Consider the following 27,758-nt stretch of genomic DNA (forward strand, 5'->3'; position numbering starts at 1 on the left):
AGCACAAAAGCAACTTGCAGGGACAAAAGAAAAATGCCAAAGAAATAAACTATATCGCCATTTATTGTAATTGAAAGCGAGCTCACGAAATGTTAATGGCCTGTTTTGCAGGGCGGAGTGTATGTCGTGACCCTGTTGGACCGCTATGCAGCGAGCTACTCCATCCTCATCGCCGTATTCTTTGAAGCGATCGCCGTATCCTGGATTTACGGTACGGTGTTTCTTCGTGACGTTTCTCACTTCGTGCAGTCTTATCTCTGTTGATATACGTGCGATACGCAGGAATACGCCGCTTCTCCGAGGACATCAAGGAAATGCTCGGTTTTCCCGTAGGCTGCTGGTGGAAGTTTTGCTGGGCAGGCGTTGCTCCCTTCTTTATACTGGTGAGCGCGTAGAGCTGCAAGGGAAAAAGAAAAGTTATTTTGCCGCATGGTGCGTGGTCCCACACTCTTAGAAATGAACTTCATCGCATAGCACGCTCCTAGCCAACCATAATCTCGGATGATATCGTTACCTGCCCTGATTTGTTGAAAACGGGAGGCGTACGCCTTTTTTGTGACACTTATGCTGTTCATAATTGTCACACAAAAAAGGCGTTCGCCTCCCGTTTTCAACAAATCAGGGCAAATAACGATATCATTCGAGATGATGGTTGGTTAGCACAGCGTGCTATGTGGTGAAGTTCATTTTTAAGAGTGCAAAGCGATTCATATGATATACCAGAACTCTTGATTTGTGCAAAGCGCGAGGAGTACGCCTTTTTGTGACAATTAACATAACTCCATAAGTGTTACAAAAAGACGTACGCCTTCCGTTTTTAACAAAACAGGGTAGAGAACGATGCCATTCGGTATAGGGTGCTTTCACATGACGTCAAACGAACGCGTTTGGTCGCCATGGTGGTGGTCACTTTTTCGGCGCAGCTGCAGAGATTATCTAGCATTTGCTCGCGAAAACGAAGCCTTGAATGGTGTTTCGAAATGCGGTCGCGTCCGTACCCTTCTTTTATTCCGTAGACACTTCGTCGTTTTCGTTCTCACATTTTCTTTTATGAAAACTGTGGTTGTCGCATTGAAAAATATAGCGCAGTTTGTCATCTTTCAATGCCGCTAGCACGAAAAGTGACCATCACTGGGAGGAGCTTACGATCATGCGACGTCACTACCACGTCACAATGTGACGTAGGTGAAAACTCCCTATTATATTTGGCTAGCTGCGTTATATACGGGGTGAAGTTCATTTCTAAGAGTGTACACGCTTAAAACAGAAACTTCACCGCGTAGCACGCTCCTAGCCAACCATCATCTGGAATGATATCGTTATCTGCCCTGATTTGTTGAAAACGGGAGACGATAACGATATCATTCGAGATGATGGTTGGCTAAGAGCGTGCTACACACGGTGAAGTTCATTTCTAAGTGTGTGAGGTTATTCTCTGCTTTGCACATTCACGCGGGTGCAAGGCACATGAGGTATCACAGACTTCGCAGGAATATCTACTATAATAATGGGAGGATGAAGTATATAAAAGGACTGTGTTCAAACAGGACTACCGAACCAATCTGAAATAGTTGCCAGAAGTCAGGGCTTAGGAACAGGCGTTTTTTTTTTTAAATACATTTATACCTATTGTTATCAGATAATCATCACGAGTGGCCTGGTGTACTACGAACGACTGAAGTACAACGACTACGAGTATCCGTGGAGTGCAGACGCGGTGGGTATCTGCATCGCCGCTTCATCTGTGCTTTGTATACCAGTCGTCGCCATCTGGAAACTCATTAGGACTCCTGGGACCTTACCAGAGGTGATTATATATGCCACTTGTTTACTAGAAGACAAGAGTACCAGGCGATGTACAGCGGGATAGGAAAATCAATGCGTGACGCATAGACAATCACATGCCGCAAGGTCTCTTGCCTCGACATGTAGCTTGCGGGTAACTTGCACTCGTACTACTCAGTCTACGCGTTGTTGTTGTTGACGTTGATGAACGTTCAAGTGGGCGAAATTAGTCCACAAACCGACTGGTAATCGTTGTCACGAGACGTAGAGCAGTTAATTATCATTATAATTAATTATAATAAGTATTAATTAATTGCTCACCGTTGTCGGCCTCACAGAGGGGGGCAAGGTCATGACAAATGCTCTGGGGAGGGGGGGGGGATGTGCCGACATATGTCTGACGGCGTCTTAGGAAAACCCGGGAAAAACCCCGGACATCACAGCCGGCACCGGGATTCGAACCCGGGTATCTTCAATCGTCGACGTGACATGGCCAGCACTCCACTCCTTCCTGGAAAAATTCCTTAAGGGGAACCTTCACCAAGCAAGCATACCCCGCCCCCTTGAAAGCTCGGCACCCCCCCAGCAGTGAATTTCTGGGGAAATCACTGATGCGCACTCAAGCCAGTGTGAGCCTTTCTGAGAAAATCAAGAAAATTAACTGGTAGAAATTAATCCGATAAGAACCACCAGTGGAAAAATACTTGCCCGTTGATATAACTTGGCACACTTGTATATTGGCTTTCATATCAGACGCGAAGTGAGGGCACAGTTCCCTATGAAGTCGTCCCAGGACGTACAGTCGCCCCCTCGAGCAGCGCACACCGCCATGTCAGGAAGGCAGACAGCTCGACAATCTCGAGAAGACCGCCTGTAAATGCATTATTGTTTATTAGCACCACATCAGCATGGGACTATTTATTTGTGCGGCGTGTGTTTGTAAACAGCATGCATACTGCTTGTTGCTTATAGAGAAAAATTTATTACACAACCAGACGTCTCACTAGTTCGGTCAATGTATACGGTTCACTACACGTCAAAGCAACGCGCTATTACTCGTAGCAGTCAGTATGAATGAATGTATACCATGCGTTATAACTCTTCCCGGCGGCTATTTTCCTTTGTACGTTTCGCGATAACGCCCTACAACAGGAATAACCATTGTCGTATGGCTCGATGCTTTGCCTTTACTTACGGCGTTGCAACAGAGCCCGCACTTACAGGCGATCGGATCTGTTTTGTGCACTTGAAGCACTATCGGTCAAGCTCCAATAACGGGTCGGGGGAAAAGAGAGGCTCTTACGTATTTTCGTGCGTACATGCATTACCGCGCGCGTCGTATCTGAAATGACGCCGTGGCCAAGGTCCTAAGGTTCCTCGCGCTCGTCGCTACCTTTGTTTTCCAACGCGTTATCTTTTCCTTCCTACAAAACGCCATTTTATTGTTTAATGTAAACTGAACCATAACTGAACCAGCGAGACTCGACCGACACTTGATTCTCGCTCCGTTCTCAGGGGTCTCTGGAGTCTCGTATAAAGTGCTCCTATCAAGGGGCCCTCGCTCTTTCCTCCATATTCCCGCTCTGCCCCTCCCTCTGCGATCCCTAGAGCTCAGTGCCGCTTCCTAAGGGTTCCTCTCTTTGTCCTCTCTCGAAGCACACTCTACCGCAGCGCTTTCCCTCGGCGTTCCCTTCACTCAAGGACGCGTTGAACCATCTTTCAACAGCCCTTGAATGTCCCGAGTGAGATTCGAACAGAGCTGAACACTGCGACATTGTCGTTGGGTTTAGGGTGGAATACAACGCTAGGTGAAGAGAAGACAGTAGGATAGCACGAGGAAGACAGTTGCGTGACTGAAGCAATAAGAGAGGACCTCTTGAAACGCCCTTGGGGGTCAAGCGGGACTACGACGGTTAGTCAGGTTAGTCCATGGTAAAAACGTATTCCGCGTTAAGAGGGACAAAAAGCGACATGTTGTCAAGTAAAGCAGGCCTTTTGAAAGGCCTGGACATGGCTCGTTTTTCATCACATTAAAAGATCAGTGAAATGCCTCATCACATTTTCCTTTTCGTTTTGACGGCGGCGTGTTGTGCAAAAAAAAAAAAAAACGAGCTCTTCCGAAAGAACAACTAGCGTAACTGACCTCTAGCGTGCGCGAGCGGCCTCTGATCTTTACACCTCTAGAAACTCTCCACTCCTTCAAAGAGCGTGAGGGCAATGACGTCACTTGATGACGTTCGCAGTCCCGATGAGAGGGCCAGTCAGGTGACTCGTGACGTAGCCACGCGCGGCCGAAGCGCCGGTACAGCAGTAGCAGACGAATTTTTCGCTGGCCAACGAAAGCTTACGGCTGCTCGTAGGTCTGCTGACGTGGTCGGGGCAAGCCGATGGCTGCTTCATTCGGGCACCGTGCAACGAGAATATTGTGCTCTTGATGAGTGAAACGTTAAATGTCACTTCGTTGCCCCTTTAATCTCCTGTTGACGTATGTGCGCAGCGCTTACGGACCCTGACGACACCCTGGCGGGACACAGAGAAAGATGTGAAGAAGGACATCTCGCTGCCCATCGCTGTGCCGACGCAAGTCTAGCCCATTCGTATGCTATAAACTCGATTGCAGTGTATACTACTTCCACAAACCTCCCTTGTATACAGCTTTTCTACGCTGTGTGCTGTACAATGATCTGAATGTTCACATGTGTGAGTTCGTTTGCAGTCGTGTTTCTCTCTATGTGGAAGAATAATGCGTTACGGGTAATGTTACTCGGTAGAGTTACAGTAGAGACAGCGCCATCTAGATTCAAGAAGGTCCGAGAGCATACACGCAGTGTACAGATCATATAGGAGACGCAGGTCCTACATCTCCTATAATACCTATATTATTCCTATAAAACCTATAACCCCTGTGGTACCTACACCACTTATAGGTCCTATATCCAATAACATCATATGAGGATCTACATATAGGATTTTTCAGTAGGGAAGCGACGTGACGTAGTCATTAGCAGTCCGCCAATGACAGCCGCGCTTTCTGTAGTCATGGAAACGACCCGCCGTCAGCCGATGAGGGCATTAGTCCACCAATCACGATACCCAGGTGGCATTCTGTGCCACAGGGCAACTGTGTTTGAAAATCGTCTGTGGCAGTTGGATGAACAGCGACATTATATGTTCTAGCAGAAAAGGAAGGAGCAGACCCCTTGAATCTAGTTGGAGTTCATATAGAGTCCAGCAACGTATACTAAGCTCTTATTTGTACACAAATAATAGTTACGATATTGACGTGGTTCGTGATGCTTTCGCTGTACACCACACGAATGATCTGATACTCATCTTAAGTGTTCCAGTTGCGCATTGTCACCACTGTATGAGCTGTCCCGCTGAATGTGCCGAGTGACTGAAGAGTAGTGGTGTCATACATTCGCTCAATTATTTTCGGCAGCAAATTTGCGTGGTTGAAATGCAGCGTTGTCTTCATGTATTTGCCGTGTACATTATGTGACTGACACTTTACGCGGCCGGGGGGCTTTATGTGCTAAAATATTTTGGAATATGCACGCACTTACGCGGTGCAAATAGGCCGCCAACAACACGAGAACACATGTGAGTGGCAAAGGTGTGTTCTCGGTCTAATTTATCATCGAGGTGAGGTTGTCTTTTTGGGGGCATTAGCATTTATGAGTCGTGAATGGGAGTATGGTGGAGATATATATGTAGTCCGATTTATTCTGTGCTTGGCGAAGGTGACTTGTACCCGTTCCTATTAACCGCAGATAACGAAAAATGCGTCACATTCATGTATTGTTTGAAGATTCCAAGCGTGCGAGCATATTCCAGCACAAGTGCTTTGCATGACGTCCCCGACCTCATCGATTTCAACTATACTTTCACTTTACCAACTTGTGTGAGTGGTGTTTATTGCTTGCACCACGTGAGAGACCGCGTTTATGTCTTCAGGAATCTCACCCATTCCGTGTGTTCACACGAGCGACATCCCCATGGAATATTCCAGTGGAAGGAAAAGTCCAAACGGAAGCGGAAGTTCCGCCGCGTCTCATGTTGACCAATATCGGGAGTGGGGTACACATAGCAGACGACACCATCGTCTGCTTCGGAGTATTTTGTGGCTTGGTGGCAGGTTCTCATGTGTTGTGTGTTTTGAAGTTTTGTGTGTCGTCTGTTGGAATATTCTGGAAGAATGTCGCCTGTGTGCACACACGTTTCATGTAATAAGGCTCGGCTACTGCGTGTACTGGCTCGGCTACGGCGTTTGTACTGTATGTCGATAGTTTGTAAACGTAAACGTTTTCAGATGAATATATCAAGTTTTCATTTTTGTGTAGCCTGGTACCATAGCCCAGTATCGAAACTGTACATATGTTAATGTTATTCGTGATCGCGTTATGTTATTTTTTAGGTGATCCCTCCAACGTGTAAAATGCATTTTGTCCGTGCCTTGGTGATATCGTCCTTTTTCGTGATTTTTTTAAAATGGGAGGATTACACCGTTTCAGGGTGTCGCACAGAAAATTTACGGGTTCGATTCAAGTTGCGGTGAATCACTGTTTTCAGGGTGCACTAGTGTAACAAGCGCCGCGTGCCATTTCGAGGAAGTAGATACCGATATCGTGTAAGGATGCATTGCTTTTCCGCGATACACTCTACCGAGACATCGCCCATATATATGTTAAGCGTGAGCCAGCTAGCGATTATCGTGCGTGACGCAAAACTGTGCAGAATGGAAGCTGCACACACTGCCGGTGTGGCCACGTGGTTCCAGGTATGGGATAATATATTTCTTGGGTGGTTTCTTTACCACGCTCTCTTGTATTTCGCTACGAAGTACTCTGCTTTGTGTATACTATAATAGAAATGGTTTTCACGAATATATAGCCGGTGTCCTGTTGTAATTGCATGCAACCCTGCAGTACAGGGTTTCACGTTTGTAACGTGGTGTAATTTATGCACGTTGTTTGTAAATCATACACTCACATAATTTTACACACGTCGGAAGATCTATGAATTCATTGACTACGTTTTATTGTTAAGCCTATTGCGAATTTCTGATTTCACGCTATTTCATGCCACGTTGGTCACCTTGTTGGCAGTTGCTCTGTTGAACGTTTCTTTGCGTGATGAATATGTGGCAATGTACTTTTGGTTCAGGAGAATAAGCACAAAGTGTAAGTTCCTGCGATCCCATTGTTACCGTGTACATATCTTATCACTTTGCTCTAATCTGTATTATTTTGCAGAAAGAATTCCTTGGTCGGACGTGGGTGTACATGAGCAGATAAACTGACTGCATTTATGCCCCCAATAAATGTAGACGAAATAAGTATGTGAACACCACAGCACGACTTATTGCATATCTCTTCCTGCGTCACTTTTCATCACTTCTCTTGTGCTGGCCGTCTGGTATCGGTATCCTCTTATAGCAAGGAAGCCTATCCCCCCCCCCCCCTATTTCTTCAATGCTTTAATTCCCCGTAAAGTTTGTACCTTACAAGGGTCGTTGACCGAAACTTTTATTTTTATTTCAGTACAATGGAAAATTCGGGAAGCACCAAACAACGTCAGGTTTTCAGAGTATTCACCGTCTGCATCTAGACGCCGTTGCCATCGCTGTGGCAACCCTTTGGTGCCTTTGGCGTAGAACGAAGTGCCTGTCGTAGCCACTGCACGACATCTTTCTGGAGGGCCCCAGGCAGCACAACACCTTGGCCCTATATTGAACCGATATTGGCCATACTGGCCCAATATTGGTCCAATCTTGGTCCAATATTAGCCCGACATTGCCAATACTGGCCCAACATTGGTCCAATATTGGGCCTACATTGCCAGTATCGGTCCAATCTTGGTCCAATATTGGCCCGGCAGTGCCAATATCGGTCCAATATTGGGTCAAGATGTTGTGCTGCTGGGGGCTCCATCTGTGTGGAACGTCTTTCCTCCATGGTGCTCTTTATGGGGACCAAACTAATGGTAACTTGGGGCTAAATTTGGGCTGTAAGGGCCATGGGGCGAAACCTCCCACCGCATTTCGGCCAGGGTTCCCTACCGTCAAATTCGCCGTGTGAATCCGGGCATTGTCACGAAGAAGAATTACGCCTCCGGACAACGTCCCAGGCCTTTTCTTGCTATTGCGTTTTGCACGAGACCCTTTATTAACTTGAAGTAGTACTGGGCATTAATCGTGACCCGTTGGTCCAGGAAGTCCACATGGATGACACCCCGCACGTGCCAGAAGACCGTTCCCTTGAACTTCCCAGCAGACGGCTGCATCTTGCTTTTCATTGGCGGCGGGGAAGCCTTATGTCGACATTCCATGCTGCTCCTTTTTGTCTCTGGGGTGAAATGATGCATCCAGTTTTCATCCACGACCTACTATAGATTATCACGACCATGACATAGGCACCCCTTCCCAGCGCCGCATTTGGAAGCTTGCGGTGGCACTACTCATCGGCCTGATTATTGCTTCCTCAATTTCTGCTATACTTTATACTTCAGCTTACCTTAGTAGTTTTGTACAAGCGGTGGATGTCCCATGGGAGATGCTTCTTTCTAAAGTTGATTGTCATCATCATCCTACGCGTTTTCATAGGAGCTGTTGCTGTCGTCTGCTATACCTTAATCGTACGTCGGCTTCTGCGCATTCAAAATTCGAATTTCCATTGTCCAATCATGATGTAGATCTCGCGGGCCGATGAATAGCGCCCCTAGCGGATCGTGCGGACGGGCTCCTCATAGGGGTTGCCGATTATGACATGGTCGTTGTAATCTAGTAGGTCGTGGTTTCATCACATGTGATGATTGATTGTCGTCCCCTTCATATTGAAATCGGTTCAGCAGCTGCTCAGAGACTGCCATGCACGCTCCCTCCTGGTCACAAGTGAGGTGCCAGGAAACCCATCTTGCATAAGACATCGCAGAACAGTAAGTGCTCGTGAATGATTGTCTCCACACTGTATGCCGACACTAATAGTACGCTCTGCTACAATGTTCCGAACTGTTACTCGCCGATTCTCGAGGATGGCTTGCTCAACGCCTCCGATGTTCACTGACGTGACTGCAGTCGGACGGACGTGTCCATGTGGTTCATTCGTCACCATATCCAGCCCTTCGCCAAACCACGGTCTCTCAATTGAGAGACCGTGGCCAAACTCTCTACACCGTTCGTACACTCTTCCCCTGGACATCGTTTGATCCCCATACTGTGACCGTAATCGTTGCAAAATCTCAGCTGGTTTGACGTTCTCCTTCACAGTGAACTTGATTATGCACCGCTGTTCCACAGCTACAGACACACTGCACGCCGCCATGAGAGCTGTCGCATGTGCCGCTGACGCGAGAAGGATTGCACTTCGTCCTCCGAAAGTTCTAGTCGTTTACATTTACTCACTGATATTTTTCGAGTAAAAGGCTCTGTCAACCGTGAACAACCGTTGTATAATAGAATTACGAAAGTGTTTCATAATCGTACGACAAAGTACGTAGTTCAGTGGCGTTACCGCTTTAGACAAGTTTGCCCTCAACGCTCTTTCGACATTTTTGGACACCATAGGACTTCGAACCTTATTGTGAAGGGGCTCATTATTTCATTCCCCACTTCGAGGCACAGCGATCAAACGCCAATTTTTCAAGGCCTAGTGATTCTGAAAAAAATGGCTAGGAAGCAAGCGAGCTGGTGAAGATGATGCATGATGTAAAACCCCGAGACTAGGGGAACACGAAGGGACATACACACAGTGGCGTATCTAGGGTGTGGCAGGTGTGGACAGGTGCCATGGGCGCCAGGTGAACAGGGGCGCCATTATGTGGTCGGGTGTGAATGTGCCAGGTGAGGCACTCAACCTGGCACATTCATAAATGATCTAAAGCAACCGCCATTAGAGAGGTTGTAGTGTGAAACCTAGTGCGGACCACACGAAAACGCATCCCCAAGGACATCATGTTAACCATGTTGCCATGGGCGCAGGTAGCTCTAGATACGCCACTGCATACACAACACGAAGTTCAGTGATTCTATTGGTTTAAACTGAAAGAAAAAATTGATTTAGGACGTAGCTAACTAGCAAAAAAGAAGTAAGGTATTAGCATATATCTTCATGAAATAAAGGAAATGTAAATTTCCCATCGTTTGGGTTCTTGACTTCCTTTTTCTCTATATAAAAATCCGGCTCCAAGCAATAAAGCATTTCTCCTCTTTCCTTCAGTCGTGAATTGAAGAAATAGGGATAAATGAAAGTTTGACACAAAATAAAAATCGGTAGCCCATTGTCAAAATAGCTGGACTCCAAAATAGGAAAATTGAACGAGACGCAATTTAAATTTGGCGCCAGTCCCGTAGCGCCAAGAATCCTGAACGGAGTTGGAGGCAACCAAGAGTCACGTGACCCGTGTCACTTCTTCGTCTGCCGGCAGGCGAAGGAGGAGATGGCGCGAGTGTTCATTTCATGCTGATGTTATTCTCCGGGTAGTGTTTGTATGTGAAGTTCTCAACATGTCGGAGACTGATTACACCCCAGTTCCCACCTTCGAGAGCCCAGACGGCAGGAAAGGTTTCGCACATATCAATGCGTGAGTACCTACATAATAACTCAGATAAATCTAGCGTGGTGCAGCACGTAAACATGAGGATATGTGTTGCTGATTTAGGGCATCTGTGATTAATAAAGCCTTGTGATGCGTTCTGTTCTATCATTAACGAAGTATCGCAAGGAATGATGCAGATAAAACGCTATTGTTATAGTACACTTACTTTTGTACGCTTACTTTTAATAATACTTTCCCTGGTGCTTAATGCAGCAATATTGTCATTATGCAGATTTTTTGCATAACGCATTAGGTTAAATTCATTTGGTCACTTCGTGTGTCATGTGCTATATAGTCACTTGACATGCAAGTGACATAAAGATTGCCGATGCATCGCATTTCTTCCTTTTGCCGAGATAACAAAACGCTTGCTGGCTCTTATATTTATCTCCACTGCCTTTTGTTTCTGGGTAAATGTCCTGTAGGGCGGCTGAACCTGTGTAAGTGCATGTCTTTCAGTCGTGAGCGATACCGGAGATATCATGTGTAAGCAAGATAACATTCGTAACAGTCCATGTATCTTCAGCTGGCACATTATGTACACAAAACAGTACCGGAGGATCTTGCTGCCTGGTAGCACACCACCAACACCATAAAAGTTTTTACAGAATACAGTAAATTCTTGTGTCTAGTTCCCCATGTACTCTGCCGCTGGCTGTTCTGCTCGCGGCCTCCAGCGCCGGTCTTCTAGTGGTTCTAGGGTTCTAGTCTCTACCGATCAGGGCCCAGGGGGTACCTGCTACCTTGCTACCGTGGCATAGTGGCTATAAGATCATCGCCTCCCATATCGAAACTGGGTTCCTACGATGATGGATTTTCACCCTGAGACTCCAGGGAGGGAGGTGACATCTTAATACTATTCGTTTTGCATGACCTGTAGGTGGCGCATCTAAACTCCAACATGGCGGACATGTCCAGGTTGTCGCTTAGTTTCGATTTTGAGATTTCTGAACCGCAATGTTGATTCTCGATGCGTTGAAGGCGAACCTGGGTCGAATCCGGGCGCCGGCTGTGCTGTCGGGGTGTTTTCCGTGTGAAGTCGGCCCAGGGCGCACAATCCCCCCTGCGATAGTCGTGGCGTTGCCCGCCTAAGTCGTTGGTCGACTATACTGCAAGCAGTTCCGTCATCACCACCGCCTCCACCACCTGCGTTCCTCTCGCATTGAGTGCTTTCATTACATTGAAAAGCAATAATACGCATTCGCTGTACTTGGTTAATAAGCGATTATACAGACCTTGAAATCGTCCTCGTAACCAGCCACAACGTTGCGACAGTAGTGTTTTTTTTTCTTTCTTAATCTAAGTGGTCAAATTACAAAACAGCGCGCATATTGTTAATGAAAGAATGGTAAGTAAACATGTGAGCTGGTGGCAAGGACGCAATACGGAAATCTTTGGGGCCAGGGAGCGTAAAAATATCACGCACAAACAAGAAAGAAATCTGAGAAGTCCGATACGGAGGCGACCTCCTTTGTTGCTTTTGCTACGGATATATTTGTGGTCTCTTTTTTGAACAGTGTTCGGACCATGTTTCCGCGTGCTTTTGCTACGTTTCTTAGTCTCGGGTTTTTTTCGTCATATATGCATATTGTAATTAGCTGTATACAACGGCAATATATTGTTGCATCGTTTCATAGCCAACTGCTGGCAGTGCCATTTGCGTGTGTCATCTTCGTGGTGTCATCTTTCAACACCATTTATAATGTTCCGGCTATAGTTCACTGAGTGATGATTCAGCCGGAGCCATTGTTCATTCCCTCATCTTGTAAGCTGCCCGCCGTCTCGCACCCAGGGTTGCCACATTTCGTAGTGAGAAATACCGGCTGAGGGAGAGGAGGTGGGATAGAGAGAAAGGAGGAAATGTTCGCGAGAAAGGGAACGTGGGTGAGGGGTGGAGAGTATACAGAGAGAGAGAGAGAAAGAAAGAACGAGCGTACTCGCTCAAGACAACAATGATAATAATAATGAATAACTAAGAAACAGCTGGTGACTACGGAGTTCGGTCTGTGCTCCAGATTTATTCAAGCTGTAGTGGAATGTTGAAAGGAAAGCCCCGTAAAAGCCCCTATGAAAGGTGTTGAGTCACAAATACCGGCAAAAGGCTGCCGGTATCATCTTCCAACCGGCAACCGCCAGAGCGAGCAAATAACCGGCCGTGCCGGTACAATACCGGCCTGGTGGCAACCCTACTCGCACCTTTCCTATTTAGGTCATTTTCGACCATGCCCAACTCGCCGAAAAGCTCCTCTATCATTTCTCAGCTTGCCGAAACGGGTTGACCTTTTCCCTCACAGATAAAACTGGGATTCGGCACATTGGGGTGTAACCTTCGCACAGGGTTCAAATTTTTGTAACCACACTCCAGCGGTCGCTTGTGGCACAGTCGCCTGGTCATGTGACCTTGTTTATGTTCCGTTTTTCGTGCTGGCCGACATTTCCTTGTTCAGCATAAAATCACAAAGTGCACGTTTGATGCACGTTTATCCTTTACAGAATTTTTATTAAAAAGTTATAAGAGCGGCGCAGATTTCATTTTTGCGATTGAGTTGTACGGCCAGGCGGAAATCCTCTCGTAGAAAGTATAACTACAAGATGACCAATTACCTAAAAATCATTAATTAACTCTAATTACGCGATTTCGTTCAAAAGCGTGATAGCAGAACCAGTGACTATCCTCGTTGAAAGCCATTCCACGTCTAACAAATCCTGAAACACGCACGTGCGTTAAAATATCCATCCCCGAATTTCGATATGCAAATGAGCCGAAACCGCGGCGACCGGAAACGCAGGCAGCACAGCGGTCATTTCACGTCAGAGGGCGACGTGATTTGAAGCGATGGAGATGATTGGAGTAGGTGCCGATCTGCTGGCCAGATAAATCGCTTTCCGGTCTAGATAAGCTTCGGTGGGCGTAGATGAGGCGCTCTCGAGGCGGGCTTTTTCGGTTTCGGATCATTTGCATACCGCTCCGAGATAGAACGGTGTCGGCGCGCTGCGGAGAAACGATGAACTACTGTAGTGTGGATAGCTTTTTCGCGTCGTCTGCTTTTACATGCTCATGTCGTGTTCATTGCAGTAGGCTGAGCATTGTGGAACCGAACATTATCGTACCATCGCGGCACAAGTGATCATCCGGTGAATATACAGAGGAATCACGGAAAATAACCAACTCCGAACATCGGCCGGCGTGTTATCTACACTAGAAAGGTGATGGTGTCGCCCCCTATACGTCGGTCTCGCAGGGAATATCACGGCACGCGCTGCTTGTGGATTTTTAAAAGATATAATTGCTTTCAACGAGGATTGTCTTCCGTGCTGCTATCTCGCTTTTGCCGAAAACTCCCTAATTAAAGAGTAAAATTAATGAATTTTAGGTAATTAGTCATCTTGTAGTTGCATACTCGTTTCCAGAGTATGTCCGCCTGGCCGTATAACTCAACTGCAAAAACGACATCTGTGCTGCTCTCATATAGCTGTGTTATAAAAATTCTGTAAAGGATCAAAATAAACACCCTGTCAACAGAGAAAATAGCCGTTGCAGGAGACTGGCCGCTTCCATGGGGGTTTGTCCAGAGTATGGACAAACCCCCATGGAAGCGGCCAGGTCTGGACTCCAGACCTGAACCAACACGGCGGCTATCTTCACAGATTGAATGGACACCGGGCTTGATGGGGTTTTCCTCCCTCGCCGGTCCTGCTGCGGTCGCTAGAAGATAGCTTAATCTTCTGCCCCCACCAGAAAATTAGGTGGTACCGGGCTGGGGCTCTCTTCGTCCCATTTCTCTCCCCTTTCCCAAACCAATCCTGTGTTCAATTCAATGTATAACAAAACCCTGCATTATTTTAGGTATCGGTCTCCCGAATATTCCCCAAATCGGTGCAGGTGAATCTGTGCAGTTGTGCGTAAAGATTTATTGTCACGCCGAGGTTATTGTGCGCTCAATACAAGAGACAAACAGCCAATCATTCGTTACTTGTCACAGATGTAGAGGCTTTTTCTCTTATTTTTCTGTTTTTCATTCTTCTTTGACCGAAAACCGTTTGAGGAGAAAATGGCTGATGACTCCATCAGGGACTCCATCAGGACACGTGTTGGCGTACTGGAGAACACCTAGCGATTGGTTCCACTCCTGGACCCCTATCTTGAACACGCACACAGGAAACGTTGTCGTTATCTTTAAAGTTGGGCATTTCCAAACGTCACACGGCAGCACGTGAAAACCGTTCTGGTAGGCCGAGATTTGAAATCAGCGTCGCGCTTGGCCCTCGAGCGACAGGTCGTGGCGAATCAGGGGCGAAGTAGTGCACTTACTACTACTCATTATCGAAGTGTAATGAATAACTGGTAATGCGATACAAAGTAATGCATTACCGCAACGCTGCTCCAGATAGGCTGCTTGATCAATGAGATGGGGTATCGAACATAGCTAAATACCACTTCTAAGAGTGACTTTTGTTTCATCAGCACACAGGTTATTAAGTTTAAAACAACTATGTCGTCAATACGTTATGCAAGCACGTCAGGTGCGCACGTATTCACCATTACGCGCGCTACAATACATCGCACCTTCCACGAAAGGCGTTCGAACGCTGACGTCGCTTCGTGACGACGAGAGGAGTACCAATCAGATGGCTCGTAGCATGCGTGACGTCAGCCGCGTGCGTGGTAGACGTTTTTGTTGGCAAATGGCTCATATTCTTTGAAGTACAGCTTCAGTTCTGTGTTCACAACTGTGCCGACATGTCTATGAAGTACAGGTGTGAATAAGCATACTCTAAGGCAGACAAGAGACAAACTATTGAAACATGCGCATCCAGACCTAGGCTTTCTTTTTTTTTGGGGGGGGGGGCGTTTTTTTTTTTTTTTTTTTTTGAAGCGCGTAACTGCGGGGGGGGGGGGGGCAGTTACGCGCTTCAACACCAACAACAAACTAAACTAATGTATAAGTATAACCTAGTATTTTGGGGGGCGATCGTCCCCACCCCCTACCCCCTCCGGATCTGCCACCGATCCAGATTGACCACTCGAGTTGAAGGGATCCATACACGCACCCCATGCGTACGCAAAAGAAATGCGTCCGTTCGGTTAATGCTTCCAGAAAAAGGAATCGATAGGCAGTGTAGATAATGTCGTTCCTAATCTTCGTGACACTCGGTGACAAAGGCGCCTATCAACAGTCGCCTCACTGAACTAACAGAGAGTGAACTAAATTGAATAAACCATTATGGCGCTTATCAGTTATCTGTTTACCAGTTCAGCCAGAGGCGGTACCTTCGGGCGAGCTTTAATCAAAGTCCAAGAGTCAAGGACTCACTCTTCGCGCGAAGTCAAATGGCCTGAATTTCTTAATTTTATACGCATATGCGTATAATATACAACGATACTGCCACTTTTTGCAAATGTAATATCTACACATGCACTTCATGTGAGAGGAACCATTGACAGATTGCGGGAATCGAAGCCGGCTGCAACGCAGTTACCGCGCGCAACTGCACGTAAATTGCGCGTTAATTGTGAAATTAAATTGCGCGAGTGTGCCGTCCTGACGGTTGACAACATTCACGTAAACTACCTCCTCGGCCAGCGTTCCTTCCGAAGGCGCTTCCAACTTGTCTTTCACGGATGTATGCATAGCGTGAAGCAAGGGGAAGATTTTGAACCTTCTTGAAAATCCCAGACACCGTGACAAAGTGGAGTGCATGCTAGCTCCGATATTGCACGTAAGTGGTTAACATACCGTTGAGAATGGCATACACGTAAGGACAACAGCGACAAATACGACTTCGTAAAACAAAGCAAGCCTGGTTGCGCTTACCCACTGTACTAGCTTGAGTGAGAGCTCCGTCAGCAATGAACCCAAAACGACCTCGTTTCACCTTTGGAACCTGTGGAGGACGTCTCGTGTGATGCACATACATACTTTAAGAAATCTTGTTTCCGTTTGAGACGCATCCCTTGCAGAAACACTCGAGGATGTTGCCTCAGAATGTCGTATCTCTAACACAACGCTCAGATAGCTTCTTCGCGACCCTCCAGAGCTCGGTACGCTATTGGTAGTGAACGGAACTATAGTCAGATAAGGTTCGTACTCGCTCACTATCTGTGTCCGCTATCTGAGAGGAACCAGAAGACCCTTTGCCGCTGTCGGTCGCGTGTGGTTGCAGAGCGACCGGGTTGTGATTGTGTGTTGTGTCATGGGTGGCAAAGTGGGTGAAAAGTCTCAGCTCGTACAGCGACGTCCTTCCAACACATACGGTTCCATCAAGGAAGATCCAGATGCTTCAAAGACGCCGTCATCTTCGCCCGGGTGAGTTAGTCGCCCTGATTGGCCAGCTTTATGTCACCCACTCGAGCCGTGTGGACATCTGTTTGCATATGTTTGTGTGCTGGTTCGAGCTCATATTTCAAGACCAACGCGTCCTGCCACAAGTTCTCTTATAGCCAACCCTGAGCATGTTCCCTGTATTATGTTAGAACCCCTGTTGTGTAGAATGGTAGATGTCGGGATGCCCTAGTGCACGAGACAGTTCTTGGTGTACAGTCTCGCTGGGTTCGTAGAAGGATGTTCTGGAACAGCTCAGTATTACCTCCTCTATCGTGCACGGCATCGAGCAGCGTTGCTCGGGTAAATAGTGCTATCTGTTCGTGTGACCAACGTTGTGACTAACGTCCCAGTCATCGGCGTAAAAGACCTGTGTGGAGTCGTCGAAACATGCTTAGTAAGCCTGGCGCCTTATACACTTGGCGGTGCTACGTAGTTTCAAGGATATAGACGTATAGATGCCCCTTTTCCGCGTGAAATGGAAGGCTATCCTCGGTTTTATCTTCCATTGTTTCTCTAGCGTTCATTGTCTCTTTCAGCGCATTGTTGATAATGATTTCCCTTTGTGTAGTTAAAAGTTTATCGGGAGAAGAGAATGTCTAACACTCTAACTAACACGTTCTCCACCTAAAACATTCCACAGAGATATAATCATGTGGCCAGGAGTCGTTAACTTCGGCACGTGATCTTTGCAAGATAGAATTGTATATTTGTGCCTCCAGTTCGGAGCATCCTTTGTTTTTTTTTTTTTTTTTTACTTTCCTCCTTCATTTTTCTTCTATTAGCTTTTTTTGTGTTTTTCATTTGCACTATTACATGGCCATACTTCTTGCATAGGACGTATTGTTGGTTCTTCAAAAGCCATGACCACATTTTGCGTCTTTAATAACAATAAAAACAAAAAAAAATGTAAAAGCTCTTGCAGCTCGGACTCCGTTGAGTGTATTTTACACGTGCGTTGTGCAGCTCATGTCGAGGAAAGGACATGCAACTGGGCTGTTTCGTATGAATCACCCGGATGGCCTTTGGTGCGTAAAGTAGGTCGGCAAATTCACTCATTGTGGTTTGACGATGACGGCGTGACGATATCTTTGTGCTATCGCCGTCTTTAGGGAGCCCGTATGTAGGCCCCAATGTGTCTTCTTCTTTTTTTTCTTTTTTTTTAATTTGGCGTTAGCGCCGCGCCGCGAGCTATGAGCGGCATACAGGTAGAGAGAGGACAGCAAGAAGGAGTGGGGGACAGGGGGGGTTAGTATACGTCCTGGGTCGACTTCAAGAGGAACTGTGCCGACATTCGTCTGAAAAGCCCAGTGAAAATCACAGACAGCACAGTCGGTGGTAGGGTTCGAACCCACTACCTCCCAGTCTTCGGCACGACATTGCCTATACCGCTGGTCCTAACGTGTCTGGCGAATGGGATTTTTTGGAAATATCATTTTGTCTCGCCCCGACAATCGGGGGTCCTAGAAACTTCTTACAACTTTCTTTCCTTGCAAGCTTTATGATTTCCAACGTAACAACGTTCCAGGAGCCAACGTAACCCCAAAATATACCGTGATTACTATTACGTTGCACTGTACTTCGCGCGCATGCTTTGCGCACGCACATGGCGCGTGCAAGGGGCGTCACGTGCAGAACGTGCTTGACCCTGATAGGACTTGCAGAATATATGCCCTCGAGCATTTTTCTGCTTCTCTATGTGAGGGTATGCATGTTGTGCAGTGTCCTTCTTTGTGACCATTAAATTGACGTTTCCAGCAATAAGCTACTAATAATAATTGAAAAGAAAAAGAAAACTGTGGTGTTGCTAGCTCTACATTCATGATACTCTGCACCACGTCTCTTCGATTCCTTTTCATTTTTCTCCTTCTTTGTCTTTCACCTCTACACAAGAGTTCTGTACCGAATATCCCCTGCTCGCGGAGGATACGCCATGGCATGACGTAAGCGTGCCGTCCGTCTTCAGGAGAGGCGCTCGCTCGCAAGCGCTCCGTCCAAGCGCACTTCGCGAGGGCGGTTCGTGCGCTCGTAGCGGGGTAGCGTTGTGTGCCGGAGGTCTCCTCCACATTTCTTTCTCTTTCTTTCTTTTTTTTTTTTTTTTGGAGGGGGGGAGGGGTGTTGGGGGGGGGGGGGGTCTAGATAAATCACTGGCATGCTCTGTGTGAGATCCAAGCCAGAATGAAGTGCAGCCACTAGCCAGTGTGGCGAAGCGAGTTGGTCAGCGCCTGCTTTTTAGACGGACGTCATGCTTGCGTCATACCGGGGCGGAGCCTCTGTGCTCTTCTTAGCTTTGGCAAACACTCCCTACTGATATTTTGTATGATCTGCTCGTGGCAGGAGCATAGCCAAAAAATATATTTATTAAATGTTTATTACATACCAATTAAACCAACCGTTTAAACCAATTTCCTCAGTTTGCATTTTCGGAATTTTTTCTGAAGAATTTTTCGGAATTTTTTTCTTTTTTCAGAAAATGTCTGCGACTTGTATCAAGACAAATACACTTTTGAGTGGAGTGCCTGTTTAGGGATGTTAATGTGCTGAGGTAGAATTAAGAAGTAATAATTATGAGAGAGACGAATGCACATATCAGACGCTCAGTATGAAATGTATATTATATTTACTGCATGGTTTCTGCCATCTCTCCTTCGCAGCACTCACTTTACAAAGAGAGACTGCATCATCGTACTGGTGGTGGTAGCTATTGCCGTCATTGCAATCATTGTCACATTGTCCCTTGGCCTGCCGGTCATCAATGAGAAACGGGCACAGTACTTCAACATCACCTTCTCTGCATCATCATCACCTCTCAGGACGTTCCAGAAATCAGCCGTCATTGCTGACGCAGAGCCCTGTGCTCCTATTGGCAGGTAAGTGCAACATGCTACATCCCTTCTGTGCGATATATTGTCAGTAGGATAACGGAGACAAATACGTCAGTGTGGACGAGCGGCATTAGATGTTTGTAACCCAAATATGCGGCACAGCTTGATCTTCAATATCCTTGTGCCAGAAAACTGCATAAATTGCCTATTCTAGATACCTGGGTAGTCGAAAGTGAAAGAAAAGCAGTGACGAGGTTTCGTATGTGTAAGGCAGTGGTCACAAAAGCAGCTCGTCACAAACGAAGAGTTCATGCGAGGTGCATTCAGGCCATGCAACTTCATAGGTGCACTTGCAGCACAACTTTATGTCAACCACTTGGTCAGTGTAGCACAATTTTGCTGTGGAACATGGAGGGGTACGTAAATTTCGGTAGGGACATACAAGGCAAACGAGACATGACACAGAAATATATACGGTGAGATACAAAAGTACTTATATTAAGCGACAGATTGCACTGTGGTGTCTCTTGTCCAACAATGGTTGAAAAATTCTCTGCTCCAACTAGGGTTGTTGAAGCATTGCGTGTCACATGATACCAGTTTTATTTAATCGCGAATTGCGATTATGACTTGTCAAGGGTGAGGTGTTACTTCATAATCTTACGCCGTCTTTCTATTTCCTTCCAGCAATATTCTTCAAATCGGAGGATCAGCAGTGGATGCAGCGATTGCAATGTTACTATGTGACGGTGCAGCTAATCCCCAGAGTATGGGCATCGGTGGTGGGCTCTTCATGACTGTGTACATTAAGTAAGCAGCACCAACATGTCACACTGAGTATTGTTAAGACTGAGAGATATACGTTAAATTTTCATAAAATGTAACACACAAAGGAGCACAGCTCCATTTGCATAATGTACTGCAACTATTTTGTTCATGTAGTCACACTCACCAATGCTGACATGTCTTTTCATGCTCACAGTGAAGTAGCCCGGACCAGTGTAAGAGTAAATACTATCTGTACTAGAGTAGTTTCATTTTCTCACACAGATGACTCTTGCATCATCCACTTCTACCCTATTTTTCCACCCGCAGTATGAAACCAGACTGGAAAAATGCAGCTCAGAAGTGGTGCATGATAAACCAAACTTCTAAGTGCATTTCATGGTCCCTCTAACTTGGCTTTAGTATGGATCACCCTGCTTTTTAACACTAATTGCATGGCATGCCATGAAGTGAAGGGAAAGCAAGGATTACGTGTGATGTTTTGATGCGGTCTACACGCTGCTCAAGCACATTCAGTGTCAACAACTTTTAAAAGTAAACTTTGAAGATATGTTTATGTGCTATCAGTGTAGCTAATGCCAAACAAAATCATACAAAATGTAGAAAACCTCTGCAGATATTATAAGCATTGATTTATGAAAGCTGCAAGTCCAGATATCCAATTAAAAGAGTACCGTTAGGAGTAAACAAATATTTGCTCTCTGGCTGTTTCATTGCACATCACTACATATATACTATATTAAAGTGCATCTTAGACTAACGGTTACAATTTGTTTTAATTTTCAAGTGGGTCGGATGCAGTGGAAGTTATAGATGGACGAGAGGCTGCACCACAGGATGCCACAGCGGATATGTTTCTTGGCAACAGCTCACTGCTTCATTCAGGTACCATGCTTTTTTTTTTTTTGCAAACTATGTTTTACAATTGGGGGCATTGCTTGTGATAAAATCTTTGGTGCTAACTTTGAGGGAACAAAACTTCCTGACAGTTTCGAGTTACTTTTAGAAGGTAGCACTAGTCGGAAGATTTGTTCTTAAAGGGGCCATACATTTTGAACTGCAGGTACACAATAATGTATGTTAGCATATCTTGCAAAGTATGCGATAATCACTACCGTGCTCACCTGCTCCTGCGAGTGTACCAAACCCAATCTCAAGCTTATCAGAGAGATAAGCTTTGATGAGAGAAGAGATAAGTCTGTTGATTACTTGTAACACAGAGGGGTGTGTGAAGGTTCTGTGTGGCTACAGGAAAACTGCCCAATTGTAAAATTGTATAGACATGAATATATTCAGTGGAAAATGCACTCACCCTTAACGTAAGGTGCTAGGCTGTTCAATTTCAGCAAACTGTGTTTCGTAAGAGCTCCCTGTGAAAGCTAAACACTTTTGTTTCATGCTGCAGGGCCATTGTCAGTTGCAGTCCCTGGGGAATTGAAAGCATACTGGACAGCTCATCAGAAGTATGGCAAACTGAATTGGTCATCGCTAATAGACCCTACAGTTCACCTGTGCCGTAATGGATTTCCTGTTGGATATCATTTGGCTGCCACTTTGAAGGATTTGAGACAGGAAGTTCTCAATGAACCCACTCTTCGGTGAGATTCGCATCGGATTCGGCATGATTGCACATGCTGACTTACATTTCATTTCCTTGTTCATTTTAACATTACATACATCACGTTAGTGGGCCAGCCTAAGCCTGAAGGCTTGTGACGTGGTAATATAGTTTGTATTTAATCCATGGTATCATAGTTTGTTACACACGGCTCGCGTTGTGTGAATGTAAAAAAATGGCAAGGCGTCTGCAAACAATTATCTTACGCTGGTAGTTAGCATGCTTTCACACTGGTAATTTATGTCAGTGTTATGATAGTGCAAAAACAAACTGATGCGCAAAGGAAATTTGAATTTAGGCGGTATTCCTTCCGATATGATACAACAGGAATGGCATGTATAGGTGCCCTTGTGTCACTCATAATATACATAGGGCCTGACTTTTTAGGGTTAAACCCGTATCCGCCCGATATTTACCCCCCGAACGAAATCTGTAAAATTCGGGTTTAACCCGAATCTACCCGAAAACATCCGGGTCGCGTGGCACACTCATAAGCGTGCATTAAAATAAAGTTTGATAACATTGCTAAACATTAGTTCCATGTTAAGACAAATTTTTATTAAACAGAAAAAAATCACCTGAATACACCCGAATTCCTGACAACAGAATATGCCGTAACGGGATTTAACCCGAATACACCCGAATTTTCGAATGAAAAATATCACCCGATATTTACCCCCCGAATTTGGCCAAAAATAAAACCCGAAAAAGTCAGGCCCTAAATATACATAACAAAGTCCAGGCAGATCCAGGGGGGCATCTCCCCCACCCATTAGTTTTAACATTACGTGCCCCCCTCTTCTCCCCCACTATGCACTTCGAGAAAGAAACTGACTGACCCCCCCAAAATGAGGGTCTGGGTCTGCCCCTGAACGTTGTGCATGCATAATACAAAAATTGTTCAGGACACGACTGTTCAGAACTCTGTTGAAGCACTTTCGTATGTGTTGGGAACTCTCTCTTGACTTTTGCAATTTTCCTCTGATAAATTTTGAAATGACAGCATTGTAGAAAGGAGGTTCATGTGCCAATATATATTCGATTGCACTTAAATGTGTTTACATAGGCACATTTGAAGTGCACATTTTTCATAACTAGGCTTTGTGTAATAACGTTACATCGTAATCATGATAACGAACCCCACGCCGACGGAAAAGAAGGGACATAAACACACATTGAGACGTTGTGTGTGTATGTCCCTGCTTGTCCCTCGTCTCGGGGGTTTGTTACCGTGGATACTTATCACCAGCTCACTTGCTACTTAACCGTCCTTCCCTTGTTACATTGCAAGTTCGGCTACGTATATGTATATTCGGAACCAGTATCAGACATTAGCAGAGACACCAGCGCTCTGGAGAAATCTGTTGTGGTGATGCTGCTCTGTCAGATGTAAAGGTAAAGTTCTCTTGCATTCCTTTTTCAGGGAGCTGTTCTATAATAACAACACTCAAGACATTTATAAGGAAGGCGAATACATGAGACGCCCAGTCCTGGCTGATACACTAGAAGAAATTGCGAAGAAGGGAGCGGATGAGTTCTACAGCGGGGAGATAGGTCGAAAGTTCGTGGAAGACGTAAGACGTTTAGGTGAGCGTAAACGACGAAATTCTTGCCCATTTCCATGCCTTTAAAGTGGGACTCCGCAACAAAATCACCACAAAGGCTGTGGTATATCCGTAATCTTTGGGATGTCAGGAACATGTGTACGAAATATCTCTGTCCAAAAGTGCGCAGATTTTTCTCAAACGAATTGTTATGAAGTGAGGGCTTCGCTTCCGTGAAGCGAGAGGGCGCTGAAAGCAACCACTCCTGACGTCATCCGGCAAGGGAGAAAGAATGTAGGCTTGGAAGCAGACGACATTGCTGGGTGACGTCACGGAATCCTCCTCCGGACGAACCGCCGTAGTATGGAGCTCTGTTTTCTGCTCTTCGCATTTCGATTTCCGTTTGCTATTGTCATCATTTATGAATTAAGTACTCGCAAAAACTGAATGTGAATGCCGTATTCAGTATCGAGGGTGTAGTTTGTGTTCGGTATTATGCTCACCTAATTTGTTTCGAATCCTCGCGAAGTCTCCCTTTAAACAATCATGGCTTTGTATGTAAACATGTCCATATACAGGGTTTGTCTTTTTAGACTTTACAGAATTTTTATAAAAAAGCTATGGGAGTAGCACAGACTTCATTTTCGCTGTTGAGTTCTACGACCAGGTGGATATCTTCTGGAAGAGAGTATGTAACTACAAGATGATTAATTACCTTAAATGAATTAACTAGCTCTTTAATTAGGGAATTTCGTGCAAAAGTGAGATAACAGAACGGGAGGCAATCTTGGTTGAAATCCACCCTATCTTTTAAAAATCAAGAAAAGTGAAATATGAATCGCTAAATTTCAGTATGAGAATGAGTCAGTATTTCAAGTTTTATACATACATACAGTAGACTCCCATACCATACATACCTCCATACATACATACAAACTACCATACATACATATACATTACAACAAATGTTAAAGACCATAAGCGCACCGGAATTTTGTCACACTTTTCGTGTATGCATTTCAGGCGGGCTGATCACAGAAGAGGACTTGAAGGCGTACAAAGTCAAAGTGAAGGCAGCCACTAAGTCTACTGTTTCTGGAGGTCTGAAGCTGTACAGTGTACCACCTCCAGGAAGTGGAGCAGTACTTTCCATGATCCTTAACATCATGGATGGCTACAACTACACCAGTGCCAGCGAGGACCTTAGCATTGACGATACAACACTGATGTACCACAGATTTGTAGAGGCTCTCAAATTTTCTTTCGCAAAGCGCAGCTACCTCGGCGACGAGGACTTCGTCAATGTTTCAAGTGTAAGATATAGCATTTTTTACGCCTCGACTCGGATATTTTGTGATATTGTACGATCAGTGCTCAGCATGGTGTCAAATGAAAGGATTTGGCTCTGTCTTTTTTTTTTTTTTTTCATTTTGCCAAGAGTGGTTCTCTTTTGATTGTGGGAAGTGATGTACACACACAAAACTTGAACTGGCACTGTCAAGTCAGAACTTGGGTAACAAACCAATGTCATAAGGGATAAATATACTTACATGTACTGAAAGACGTGCTGTAACATATCGCACATGGCAAGAGCATGGATAGCCTAATGTGAGAATGTAAAGACGAGTCTTGTGATCATTGGTTGAACGGCGTCTCCTAGCTAGACTACTGTGTAGACAACTGCATCAGGACTCAATGTCTTAGACGCTGGGTCAGTACCTGGGTTAGCACCCGCTGCGTGTTACTTATTTCCATTTCTCCTCCCTCTTTCAATGCAGCATGTTGCGGACATGCTATCCAGACAGTATGCCGACTCTATTCGCGAGCAGAAAATATCTGACAAGGAGACACATGAACCTGAGTACTACGGTCCAGATGGGTTCAACGCTGAAAACAAAGGAACAGCCCAAGTCTCAGTGCTGGCACCAAATGGCGACGCTGTTTCTGCAACGAGCACCGTAAATGCATAGTGAGTTTGGTGTGGTCACCTTGGCATTCTGCATGCACAGTTCTGGCACTACGTAGGCAAATGAGCTGTAAGGAACCTATTAAGCATTGGCATTAAGCAAAATTCTGTTGATGCTGCACAGAAGTATAAGTACCTCCACTGGCGATGAAACTCCCTACTCATCATCTCCACAGTTGTTGTTGTTCCATTGAAGCTGTTCATGTGGAACAGCGCCGATGACATTAAGATGCCATTTCTCATAAAATCAAGATATGACATTCCCCACACCTCGTGTTTAACGGTCGAGTGCGTCAACTGATTATCCCACACTGTCGTAGCTTACCAACGACTTGTCAAGGGCCCTCATTCACCGAACAAGTCAAACGAATAATTTCTTATGCTCATGTAGCATGAGCAGCATGTAGCATGGACTGTAGCGACTGTACTGTGACAGTCGTATTTTGTTGTCACTGGGTACAGTCTCTGGGTACATCTGGGTACAGTACTGTAAGCTCTGTGCCTGCATTGTTGCAGCTGCAGGGCTTGCTTGGAATTAAAAACCATTCTCATTGTTATTTGTAATGGCAGAGCATGTTCTATCAGTGGCATTGCCACTGATCTCATCCAGGTTTCATTCCATCCTCCTTTACACTAGCCATTTCTGTTGCTTGCAGTTTTGGTGCACTGTTGAGGTCCACATCCACTGGTATTATTCTAAATAATGGCATGGATGACTTTTCTGTTGAAAATGCTACGAATCGGTTTGGCGTCCACTGGTCCCCGTCCAATCTGATTGCGCCGGGAAAGCGACCAATGTCATCTATGTGTCCAGCGATCTTACTTGATGCAGACGGTAAAGTCAAAATTGTGTACGGCGGTGCTGGTGGTACAAGGATCACATCAGCTGCGGCTCTTGTAAGTATTTCTTGCAGTCCATTTCATACACTACAAACTCTAGCACCATGCAAAGAACCATCGGTAGATCAGAACACCATCTATACCAAAACAAATTCTCAAAGCTTTATGCGCTACGTGTAATCTTAAACTGTTCATTGGTATCTGGATTTGAGAAATCGGACAGTTTGGCTCTGGTTATCTATTTATAATGGAATATATTACTACAAATTTTTTTTTGCAGTCAGCTGAACCATGAATATGTGCCAGTGATGTTGCCGCTTACACATCACTTAGAAATCTCATGTCGAACAAACTCTGTTAGGACCCACACAGAGATTCATTATCATGAGGACCTTCACTTTGCTTATTACGGATACTTTTTTTTTTGTCAATGTGTGTATGATTATATTTACTGTAAATTGTCTCAAGAACAAGCTTACAGTGGTTGACAAGGTTGCGAAGTTGGAATGATTCCGGAATCATCCCAGATTTAGCAGAGCCCAGAATGGAATTGGAATGGAATGGCAGAAACTGTCCTAGGAATGGGAATGGAATGGTCTGGGTGCCCTGGTGGCAGTTTTGGTTTCAACATGCTGGTTTCTGCCCTCGCACCCTTTGTACCACACCTGCACACGGTCAAGAGTGAAATAACCTTGTCTTTGTGCTTTTTCCGAGCTTGGTAATGTCAATCTCCTGTAGCACTGCTGAACTTGCCTGTATGGTTACTACCGGTCCTTTTCTTTTATTGAGGGAACTAACGGAATGGAATTGGGTTGCCAAGCCATTCCTGGAGTGGGAACTGACCATACCTTTTCATTCCGAGGAATTGAAAGGAATGGAATTATCGCAAATCTCCATTCCTTGGAATGGAATTGGAACGGAATGGGAGACGCCATTCCGCAACCCTGGTGGGTGAGGAGGCTCTTACAACAGTCTCTCTTCTATTTTCAGATACTGTTCAGAAATTTATACTTGAAGGAGAACATAAAGCAGGCGATCGATGGCCTTCGCTTGCACCACCAGCTCTTTCCCAATGAAATTTACTACGAGAAAGGCTTCCCTCGGGTTGGTACTCTCACTGCCAGATGTTGCAATTGCAATGCCCTGTTCCTCTTTACGGCCTTCTTAAATTTCCGAACGATCGTTATAGGTGCTGCTAGACTCCCTACGAGATATTGGACACAGACTCAAGGAAGAAGTGGAACATTCCTCTTTCCAGGGCATCGTGCGGCTAGCAGACGGCACCGTAACAGCGAACATGGACAACAGAAAACGAGGCAGCGTGGAAGGGGTTTAAAATTGCCAAGTTCTAGCGGCAGCTATTGATTTCATGCATCAGAGGCATGGAATCGTGAAACATTTTAGCAGCATCCCCTGTATATTTTGTATACCCATACATTACAGAGACTTATTAAATTATTTGTAAGGTATCTCGAT

At 45.5% G+C, this 27,758-nt stretch overlaps 2 protein-coding genes and 1 long non-coding RNA gene across 4 annotated transcripts in view; 2 read left to right on the forward strand and 1 right to left on the reverse strand.

Moving 5' to 3' along the window:
- The window catches only part of LOC135371139 (sodium-dependent dopamine transporter-like), a 34,258-nt gene extending 27,119 nt beyond the window's left edge, over nucleotides 1-7,139 (forward strand). The window contains exons 10-13 of the mRNA XM_064605167.1: nucleotides 112-211; nucleotides 283-383; nucleotides 1,640-1,807; nucleotides 4,283-7,139. Of these exons, the coding sequence (XP_064461237.1) occupies nucleotides 112-211; nucleotides 283-383; nucleotides 1,640-1,807; nucleotides 4,283-4,375 (462 nt within the window). The 3' untranslated portion in view covers nucleotides 4,376-7,139. The remainder of the gene's footprint in view (nucleotides 1-111; nucleotides 212-282; nucleotides 384-1,639; nucleotides 1,808-4,282) is intronic.
- On the reverse strand, nucleotides 46-16,448 carry LOC135371140 (uncharacterized). Its single transcript, XR_010415518.1, has 3 exons — nucleotides 16,197-16,448; nucleotides 2,494-2,656; nucleotides 46-397 (listed from the first exon to the last, which is right to left on the reverse strand). It is a non-coding gene; the product is annotated as an uncharacterized LOC135371140 (long non-coding RNA).
- LOC135371137 (scoloptoxin SSD14-like) lies at nucleotides 10,199-27,751 on the forward strand. Of its 2 annotated transcripts, none has more exons than XM_064605166.1 (11): nucleotides 10,199-10,365; nucleotides 19,358-19,573; nucleotides 20,216-20,338; nucleotides 21,102-21,199; nucleotides 21,720-21,912; nucleotides 23,356-23,519; nucleotides 24,500-24,789; nucleotides 25,255-25,445; nucleotides 26,099-26,339; nucleotides 27,273-27,386; nucleotides 27,472-27,751. In XM_064605166.1, exons 1-11 carry the CDS (start codon nucleotides 10,289-10,291, stop codon nucleotides 27,616-27,618), a joined length of 1,854 nt encoding a protein of 617 aa, XP_064461236.1. In that variant the 5' UTR covers nucleotides 10,199-10,288; the 3' UTR covers nucleotides 27,619-27,751. The 2 variants fall into 2 exon arrangements, with proteins under 2 accessions (XP_064461236.1, XP_064461235.1); XM_064605165.1 differs by lacking the exon at nucleotides 10,199-10,365 and adding an exon at nucleotides 16,491-16,688.
- The last annotated feature ends 7 nt before the right edge of the window (nucleotides 27,752-27,758 follow it).

This window comes from Ornithodoros turicata, chromosome 10 (assembly GCF_037126465.1).
Source record: "Ornithodoros turicata isolate Travis chromosome 10, ASM3712646v1, whole genome shotgun sequence".
In the NCBI taxonomy this organism is placed as follows: Eukaryota; Metazoa; Arthropoda; class Arachnida; order Ixodida; family Argasidae; genus Ornithodoros; species Ornithodoros turicata.

Excerpts from the sequence above, each read along its gene's own strand:
- LOC135371137 (XM_064605165.1), top strand. The coding sequence starts at position 16,576 with ATGGGTGGCAAAGTGGGTGAAAAGTCTCAGCTCGTACAGCGACGTCCT. Across the intron at positions 21,913-23,355 it reads CTCAATGAACCCACTCTTCG|GGAGCTGTTCTATAATAACA; the intron begins GTGAGATTCGCA and ends TTCCTTTTTCAG. Across the intron at positions 25,446-26,098 it reads ACGAGCACCGTAAATGCATA|TTTTGGTGCACTGTTGAGGT; the intron begins GTGAGTTTGGTG and ends TGTTGCTTGCAG.